Here is a 10,275-nt window from a genome sequence, read left to right as displayed (position 1 = left end):
CGTCACATGTATTTTTCCTTCTTTTGACACCTTCCCAGGGTGGTGCAGATTTCTTCTGGTTTAGCCAAACAACAAATTACAAAGTTTGTCTTCAGAGGTTCTAAAACTAGGTCTAAGAGTAACCACTTGTTCATGGAGAATGAGCGTAAGAGATGTGTGGGAATTGAGAGGGTTTTGTGAGCTGAGAAGAGTCCAGGGGGCTCCAGGTTTATTATAGCCTCTAAGGTTTCTGTGGGCTCTATACATTTTGCAGACTTTTGTAATTCCAGGGATAATGGTGACTCCAGGTATGATGCACATTCCACAGGCTTAGCTGGCTCATTTATCTTGCTTTTCCTAAAAGCGAGGTGCAAAATAGGACAAAGAAAAAAGAATGTGGGAACAGGTCTAGAGGTGAGGTATCCAAATCTTAAAAAGACACCCCCTTGTGCACAGAATTAAGGCAACGTGGAGTGAGCCCTGGCTTAGCCCTTCCTCACAACCCCATGGTTGGAGCCTGCAATTCGGTCTTCTGCCTCTGGTTCCTCTCTGCACATCTTCAGTACCAGTAACACTGACTGTTCCCCAGACTCCTCAGGGAATTTTGCCTAACTTCCTCAGGTAGGTTTGGTCCCTCCCTCTTCTGCACCACCATAACTCCCTAGCTCAGCATCCCCTAAGGTGCAGGTGCCTTCTCCACCAGTCTAGTTGCTCTCTGAGGACAAGGCCTAGGTTTGGCCCATTTCTGAGACCCCAGCATTGCCCAGCACAAAGATTAGGAGACATTGCAGGAAATATTGGCAGAATTTAACACATGGTTTATCCACAAAAGGACACTAACTGTTCATGCAGGGTGTTAGGAGGGCAGCAGGACAATTCTGATTCTAGAAAATCATAAATGGGTAAACAACAGTGAGGCCTAGCAACCTTGGACACTGTATCTTCCAAGCCCTGCTGAGGATGTGGGGTACAGGGTGAATGAAGGAGTAACCTGGGCTTGGCCTAATCTCTAACCACTTCAGGCTGACTTGGCCTGTGGCATCTACACCAAGCTGACTGCTGCCGGCCATACACTCAGAGGCCAAATCCTTGGTTTCCACTCTGATGCTACAACTGCTATTAGGATTTTCCCCAACTGCCTTTTCAGTGGGGATTCAATGTACGGTGTGTGTGTGTAAATTGATTTTAATTGTTCTTTAAATTGTTTTTCTTAACTTTCATCCTTCCCCTCTCTGGGCCTTAGCTTCCTATTTATAAAATGACCTGAAAGCACACTCTAGCATTAGGTATCCTGCAGGATTGAGGATGAGAACACCTTCAAAACACTGTGTCTCCTTTCCCTGTGGGTCTGATTATCAGTATTCTGATAGACTAGATTCCAGATGCAATAGGTACATACCAATATGCGGCTCTCAGAAAATGTGGCGACTATGGGTTTTCCTGGTTCCTCAGGCTTCAGAGACATCTCGAGTTCTTGGCTTGCTCTGACTTTCGAGCTCTTTTTTGCTCTGATCGCTGCAGCTTTCTTCGCCTTCTTCTTTCTGATATGTTTCACTCTAAGGAAATAAGCCTTGGATTGGTTCTGGCTCTCCATCTCCCTGAATCCCCAAATGGGCTCTATCTTGACCAGAACTTCTGATTTAGAGCCTCAACAACAGTACCAGCTTGCTGTATGACCTAGGGCAAGCCACACATCCTCTCTGGGAATTAGTTTCACACTCTGAATAATGGGGATACCCTGCTTATTAGGCTGTGGGGCTCAGATGAGGTCAGCTACGAAAGGGCCTTGCAACTGGCAGAGAGATTGTTACTGGTCTTCAAGTCCAGTTGATTATACTTTGAAAATAGCTCCTCAGTTTGCCCTGACACCTCACTCCTCATCTTGGTCTCCCCATAGCTGGCCATGCCCAAGTCCCACCTCTCTGGCTGCCCCTCATCACTTGCCCCAGGTCAGGCCTACTATTTCCTGCCTAGTCCCCTGTACCAGCTTCCTGCCTAGTCCCCTGTACCAGCTTCCTGCCTAGTCCCCTGTACCAGCTTCCTGCCTGGCCTCTGACCTTCTGGCTGTCACTTTCTCTAATCTGTGTCCCACCCCAAGCTCAAGCTTTCCTTCACAGCTTAGCACTCTTCCTAAGAGTGCTCCGAACTGAGGATTCAGTCGAAGCTGTCTGGACAGGCTCCCCTGCCCGACTCTCTGGCCTGACTTCCTGCAACTCAGCCCTTCTCACTCCATGCTTCTAGCTAATATGTACAGCTAAGTTTTAACACCCTGTGAACCAACACCAACGATGTCTTTCAACCTCATTTTTAGCCATTACCTGGCACTCTCAATGCACCTGACACTATACAAAGACACTGGAAATGCCTCAAACATGCCTCTGGGCATCTGCATACAAAGGTTTGGTATCCCTTATCTGAAATGCCTGGGACCAGAAGTGTTTCAGATTTCAATTTTTTTTTCTTAGATTTTGGAATATTTGTTTATACATAATGACATATCTTGGGGATAGGAGCCAAGTATAAAAACAAAATTCATTTATGTTTCATATATACCTTATACACATGGCCTGAAGGTAATTTTATATAATATTTAAAATTATTTTATGCATGAAATAAAGTTTGTGTGCATTGAACTATCACAGGAGGTCAGGTGTGGAATTTTCTACTTGTGGCATTATGTCGGTGCCTCGAGAACTTCCGGAGTTTGGAGCATTTTGGATTTTGGATTTTTGGATTAGATACTCAACCTGTACTGTTAATACTTTCCACCAAGCTAATGAGTACTGAGCCCTGCAGGCCCACCACAGACAGCACCCCGGGAACTCGCTGCTGCCTTCTCCAGGGCTGCCAAGCCCCTTCTTGGGTTGCAGCCAGGGCCTGCCGGGTAGTAGGCTTGCAGGTGAATTTTAACCCTAGTACTCACATGAGAGGGAGGAGGCAGAGGAAGAGCAGCACAATTACAATTCCCGCATAGATAGCACCCTGGATCAGCCCTTTCACGAAGGCCTGGGAAGCCACAGAACTCTTTCCTGGAAGCAGAGAGCATGTGAGAAGTTTGGCATTGGAGCCAAAACTCTGCTCCACTCTCTAGCCCCAGTGACTGTCCCCATCCCGCTTATTGTCCTCACCCAGTCACCGAGCCCCCTCCACCCTCACTTGACATCAGTAGGATGCTCAAAGCGTGGGTTCCGTTTTGGTTCTTCCCCTCACAGAGAAGTCTCATGCCCATTTCTGGCTCTTCAGTTAGGCTGATGGTGCTGTTAGCCCAGGGGCCAAGCATGGTGGAAGTCACTTGGAGGCTGCCATCCATGCCATCCACACCCACGGGGACTCCTCCCATCCACCACTGCACAGAGGGTGTGGGAATCCCATGGAAGGAACAGCTGCACTGCAGTGTCTTCTCCAAGGAGCAAGAGGAGTTGACCAGCTTAGCAGGTACTGTGGGGAGGAAGGGTCAGGAGTCAGCAAGGCATCCTGACTTCCCTCTTCCAGTTTCTCCAGGATGCAGCCTTCTCTTTATGTGCTATTCACAAGGAGCTTCAGAAGGACTTTCTGGAAGCCCACAGGATTCAGGCCTCACAGACCAGTTCCCCTCTATCTTCTCCACTCATCTGGCCTGAACCTGATCGCTAGACCTTCTTGAGGGGTGGCAAGTAAATTTTCTGAGGCTCTATGTTGTCTGTGATCCCTTACCTACCTCGCAAGGCTAGAAGTCCAAGCCAGCTCCTACTCTGCTTCTCTTCTTCCCACCTGCAATGTTCCTCTTAGGTTCTACAATCAATTCTCCCTCCATCACTTACTGTCTGGATGCTGCTGGGCAAGTCACTCCCCTTATCATTGCTGTTTCCTAGCCTGGAAAATCTGGATATTTGCTGAACCTATCTCATATTATCATTGTTATAAGAATGAATGCCCCAAGATTTGCAGTGCACCCAGCTCAGTGCACAGTGAAGTATTACCCATTCAATAAACAGAACACCTTTCTTAATTTCCTTCTTCCCGGTCCCAAGTGGCCTTTGGTGGAACATTCACTGGAAGCCAAATGTACTATGGCGTCTTCTGTGTAAGAATGTTGGAAACTGCCTCGGTCTATTTAGAACAGATAGGACATGGTGGCCATTTGATGAATAGCATTGATTAGGAGGGAACAGTCACATTCATCAAGGTCTCTAATAGTGAGGAATCTGTCTTCAGTGTTGACACACACTTTTTCATTGAAGTTTTTTGAGGTTACTGGAAGAAAGGGGTAGTTTTCCCCTAACCAGTAGCTCCTAATCTCGGTCTCTTTACCTGAGTCACTTGCGGGGCGCTGTTGAGGAATTTGCGGGGCACTCTCATATACGGCCCCCTCTATGGCTGTTCTTTGAATTGTCTTTTCCATCTGGCAAAGTGTGCCCATGGAAACGCTGAAAAACTTAACTTCAGGACTTCCAGTAATGTCTTAAACAGCTCTTAGTGCCATCATGCCTTCATAGCACCCGCACTCTCCATCCCTCTCCCTTCCCAATTTGCTATTTGCTTCAGACACCCCAGCCCTGTCAAAATCTGACACACAGAAGATGTCTAATTCACGTTGATTATTTGGTACTTATGCCCGTATGTCCTCTTTCTCCATGCCTCCATAGCCCATCCTCTGCCCTGCCAACACCCAGGCCCTGGAGTCTTGGCTTCCAAACACACCTCCAGTGCTGCTTCTCACCTTACTTACCCAGCTGTAGCAGTGGAAGCATCACTTGCAGCAGCAACAGTTCTCAGGAACAGCAGAAGCTCTTTAGTACGCTGGCTCTGACATCAGAACCATGTGGTTCAGAAGGAGGGAGGTGATGGGTAACTGAAAGAGGATGTGGGGATAGGGAGAGCAGAAAGTATCTTTAGCCAAGTCAGGGGCTTCTGTCTCTGGTCATCGTGAAGGCCTGTTCACTTGGAGAAGCAGGAATTATATGGGATGAGACGCTCATGAGCATGTAGGGACAGGGAGGCAACTAAGATCGTTTGTGAAGCCTCGGTGTCATGTCTCCTTTATTCTTTGTTTTATTTTTGTTTTTTGAGACGGGATCTTACTCTGTCGCCCAGGCTGGAGTGCAGTGGCTCGATCTCGGCTCACTGCAATCTCCGTCTCCCATGTTCAAGCAACTCTTCTGCCTTAGCCTCCAGAGTAGCTGGAATTACAGGTATTCACCACCATGGCCAATTAATTTTTGTAGTTTTAATAGAGATGAGGTTTCACCATGTTGGCCAGGCTGGTCTCAAACACCTGACCTGCCTTGGCCTCCCAAAGAGCTGAGATTACAGGCATAAGCCACGATGCCCGGTTTGTTTTTGTTTTTGAGACAGGGTCTTTCTCTCTCTCTGTCACCCAGTCTGGATTGCAGTGGTGTGATCACTTAAGATAGAAAAGTGTTGACATTCTCTCAGGAAAAATATGATAATGTTTATTTTGGTGAGAAGTGTAAAACAACATCTCCCCACCACAGTATAATTGTTTTGCCATAAAATTTGAAATGAATGGTGTAAGTAATGTTGTATAGCATGGCACAATGTTCCCTTTGATATCCCATGTAGATATTTATTTAATAAATTTGTTTTCAGTAAATTTCTATTAAAAAAAAGAGACAGCACGAGACCCTGTCTCAAAAAAATGGCCAATTCCAATTCCTACTAGATATCATGACTTAAAAGTCCATAGTAATTCCAGCTTGGGCAACATGATAAAACCCTGTTTCTACAAAAAATACAAAAATTATCTGGGTGTGGTGGTATGCACCTGTAGTCCCAGCTACTTGAAAGGTTAAGGTGAGCGGATCACCTGAGGTGGGGAGGTCAAGGCTGCAGTCAGCCGTGATCACACCACTGCACTGTAGCTTGGGCAACAGAGGAAGACTCTATCTCAAAATAAGTAAGTAAATAAATAAAATACATACATACATACATAATAATTCAGAGAGTATGGTATTGACACAAGGATAAATAAAAATACCAATGGGACAGGCTATATGGTTGAGAAAAATACCTATACATACGTGATCACTTGGTTTAGGATAAATATGGCACTGCATAGAAGTTAAAGGACTCTCCTTTGAATAAATTGTGTCAGAATAACTGGATAGGCATGGAGCAAAAGGAAATAAGACCCCCTACCTCATGTCATACATAAAAATAACTTCTAGGGACATTGGGAAAGTCCTTAGACTTTTTTTCTAGAACAGTGCTGTGTGAAGAAATATAATGTGAGCTATAAATGTGGACTACATGTATAATTTTAAATTTTCTAGTAGCCACATTAAAAAGGAAGAAATGGTTAAAATTAATTTTAATGATGTTTCATTTAACCTAGTGAAAGAAACCTAGGCCATTCACTAGGTTATTCATATTGAACCTAACCCAATATTTCAACATGCAACCAACACAAAATTGTTAAGATCTGGTACATTCTTTATACACTCTTCAAAATCTTGTATATATTTTACGCTTACAGCACACTTCAATTCAGCCTAGCCACAATATAAGGGTTCAATAGCCATATGTAATTAGTAGCTACCATATTGGTCAGCAGAATTCTTGAATACAATATAGGAGAGTATCTTGGTAAGTTTTAGGTAAGCAAATATTTCTTTAAAAGGGCCAAAAAGCACTAGCTATGAGGAAATATGGATGAAATGGACTGTATCAGAATTAATTTCTGCATCAAAAGATACCATGAAAGAGGACAAATGCAAGTTACAGGGCTGGAGAACATACTTGCAACACATACAATGTGCTTGCATCCAGAACATAGCAAGGATAAAGAGGGTAATGAATGGTGTAGTACATGAGTGGAGTGTTTGGGGTGTTGTTAATGCTCTATTTCTTGACGTCAGTGGTGGTTACACTGGTCTGCTCCCTTTGTGATAATTTGAGTTGTATACTTACTATCTGTATTAATATTTATCTGTATAAAATTGTACTTTGATTTAAAAGCTTGTTTGAAAATAAAGACAGAGAAACAAACAGAAAGGATACAAAAGAGAATATAGAATGGTTGGGACAAGTAGAAATCATGTACCTAGATGTTAGATTTAAACTCCAATACATCAGTGATTAAACTAAATATAAATGGCTTAAATTATCCAGTTATGAATCTAAGATCATCATATTGGAAAAAAGAAGCAAAGCCAAACTCTATGCTGTTTACAAAAGACACAACCAAAGCATAAGTGTAAAGGACAGTTAAAGAACCAAAGAATAAGCTGGGCGCGGTGGCTCATGCCTGTAATCCCAGCACTTTGGGAGGCCGAGACAGACGGATCACGAGGTCAGGAGATCGACACCATCCTGGCTAACACGGTGAAACCCCATCTCTACTAAAAATACAAAAAATTAGTCGGGTGTGGTGGGGGGGCACCTGTAATCCCAGCTACTCGGGAGGCTGAGGCAGGAGAATGGTGTGAACCTGGGAGGCAGAGCTTGCAGTGAGCTGAGATCACGCCACTGCACTCCAGCCTGGGCGACAGATCAAGACTCCATCTCAAAAAAAAAAAAAAAAAAAAAAAAAAAAAAACAAAGAATGAAAACATATACCAAGCAAATACCAACCAGAAAGCCAGGTAATGTAGACATACCTACATTAACATCCCATAAAGCAGACTTTGAGCAAAAGGCATTACCAAAGATAGAATGGCATATCTCCTAATGATAAGATGACATTAACAGGGATAAAGTATATATTTAAAATTTGTGTTTGCCTACTAACATAGTCCAAAAACATATACAGCAAAAAATCTACAAAAATAAAAAGAAACAGACATCCACAATAGTAGTGTGACATTTTAATCACTGTTCTCTCAGAAACTGATAGAACAAACAGACTATTGGAATATATAAAGATTTCAACAACTTCATCAGCAAATTTGACCAAAAATGTGTAGAGAATACTGCAGTCAATAACTGCAGAATACGATGTCTTTGTAGGCACACAGAGAACATTTACAGAAATTGACCATAGCTCGATCATAAGACAAATCTGAACAAAATTTCCACGAAAATATTTAAAATCTCATTAATAACCAGCAAAATGCGTGTTAAAACCATCAGATACCAGTACATATCCAAGAAAATATATCAAATCTTGGTGAGAATGTTGTACTCAACTTTCACACACTATTGGTGGAAATATAAATCGGGGCAACAAAGTTATTTATCAAAGCAGAAGATACATATACATACTCTATGACCCTCAATTCCACTCCCAGATATATACTTTATAGAAATGTTTGTGAATATGTATGCCAAAAAGCAATGCAAAAATGTTTACAGTGGTATTATTTAAAAATAGCTAAAAAGTTAAACAATCCAAATGGCAGTAAACACAGAATTTTAAAAAATGAGATACTACACAGCAACAAAAACCTATGAGCTAATGCTAGATGCAACAACATGGACCATTCTTATGAATAAAATATAGAATGAACAAAGCCAGACACAAGTAAGTAATAATGTATGGCAGCATTTCTTAAAAATTTGAAAAAAACTGGGCAAAATCAAGTGTTTAAGAATGCACGCACAAGTAGTAAAAATCCTTTAAAAGTTGCCAAGAAATGTCCAGCATAAAAGGTAGGATATTAACTGCCTTTTTGGGAGGAAGGAGGTCTGTTTCTCTGTTTATTTTATCATTTGTAGGGGGTATGAACAGGTCTTTTGAGATACTGGCTATAGTGAATTCCATAAGGCTGTACCCTATATAGGCATCCTTTTAATAGTACAGTCTCCCATTGCCCATCTGCCTGACCATATGGCCAGGCCATTGGCCACTGCCCATGAATTGGTAAAAACCCAAATGTAGAGGCAGTTCAGCCCACTGAAGTGACTTGTTTTTACCTTCCTCAGTATGAGTGCTAGTCTTCCAAATAGGATGTTATTAATTCACTTTGGAATTGCCATCCATAAATCAAACAGCTCTTAGCTGGTCAATCAAGAGCTATTAACAGACATCATCCAAGTAATAATAGGATCTCGCAGCTCTTCAGTAGGGAAAAAGGCCACCTGTTCATAAATATAACGAGTACCTCCTTGCATTTCCCTGGTAGCATGTTCCTATATAAACAATTTCCATTTTATTATGAGACTCTTTTGGGCATGGCCTTCCTTACTACAGTGTTTTTCCAACATTACAAACACATGGTGAGGATTTCAGGTGTCAGGATTATTATGTCCTTCAATGATGGGGCAGACCCAAAGCCCAATAGGCAGCTACTTGTCATTCAATTGGACATTTTCTGGCCCCAAATCCCAGCATTCACCACTGGGTGGTGCTCACCGGCCTTAGCTCCAGTCCGCCTAAATAAAGCAAACATTAAGCTTCTAACATGTTTTGTCCACCAGATATCCTGTACTGTTTCAAATTAACAATTAGTGTGGGCTTGGGCAATCTTATTGGTTCCTATTTAGCATATTCAATCAATATTGGTTGAAGGGAAGATTTACATGCCTTCTGTTTCATAACAGTACGTAGGGGAACTCTTCCCTAGTTGGACACAATATCTTTCCTTATAATACATTTAGGTAAATACATTCACATAACATATTCACACAGTCTCTCCAAACACTCCAGTTGTCATCCAAAGTTTCACCTGAATCTCATCCACTTTTGCAATCCTATGTCTTTGCAATCTAACCATAGATGCTATTAGAATTTCACCAACCTTTTTGGAATCGCAGTGTATAAGGCTCCCACGTGAGTCCCAGGAATATCTCTTATCCATCCCCTGACTATTTTACCACTAATGTGCATATGACTTTGGATCCTCAGTTAGGGGTCAGGCCAAACAACCCAGGCCCTTTTGTCGTTTATCTTGATTAGATAACATGTTAGTTCCTGCAGGAGATCTGAGGTCAGATTTCGCATTGTCATGTTTGCCTTCTGGCTTTTAAAATTCCTCCAAACCAGGGTAAATATAGCAGACTTGATGGGGGCCCTTCAACACTGGAGGCCCGTCTGGGTTCTCACCGCCCCACCTAATTTCAAAGAGTGCTCCATTGAGACCTTCTTTGTTTTGACTCCCTCAATGTCCGCTTAACTCATCTCATTTCTTAATAACTGTTTAAAGATTTCCACCCTCTTAGAAATGTTCGTCTTTTCTCACTCTCTGGTGAACCACTCTAATTTTCTTTGCCATCTGTCATTTCAGCCTAACTTTTCCCTTTAGCAGCAGCCCTGAGGCTAGCAGCTGTAGCTCAGGCTGGCCAGAGCCCAAGATTGGGCCAGCATCAGGATCCGCCTCAGCCACTTTCATTTTAACGATTACAGATGAAAATAGCAAA

At 42.7% G+C, this 10,275-nt stretch overlaps 1 protein-coding gene across 2 annotated transcripts; it reads right to left on the bottom strand.

Moving 5' to 3' along the window:
• Nucleotides 1-318: 318 nt before the first annotated feature.
• Nucleotides 319-4,709, bottom strand: SIGLECL1 (SIGLEC family like 1). 2 transcript variants are annotated; one of them, XM_003269841.4, is made up of 5 exons: nt 4,688-4,709; nt 3,136-3,417; nt 2,903-3,008; nt 1,379-1,535; nt 319-336 (listed from the first exon to the last, which is right to left on the bottom strand). In XM_003269841.4, exons 1-5 carry the CDS (start codon nt 4,707-4,709, stop codon nt 319-321), a joined length of 585 nt encoding a protein of 194 aa, XP_003269889.4. The 2 variants fall into 2 exon arrangements, with proteins under 2 accessions (XP_003269889.4, XP_030677777.1); XM_030821917.1 differs by lacking the exon at nt 3,136-3,417.
• Between the last annotated feature and the right edge of the window lie 5,566 nt (nt 4,710-10,275).

Source organism: Nomascus leucogenys, chromosome 10 (assembly GCF_006542625.1).
Source record: "Nomascus leucogenys isolate Asia chromosome 10, Asia_NLE_v1, whole genome shotgun sequence".
NCBI classification, from domain to species: Eukaryota; Metazoa; Chordata; class Mammalia; order Primates; family Hylobatidae; genus Nomascus; species Nomascus leucogenys.
The sequence above is the reverse complement of the archived record's forward strand: the minus strand, read 5'-3'. Positions and strand labels throughout refer to the sequence as shown.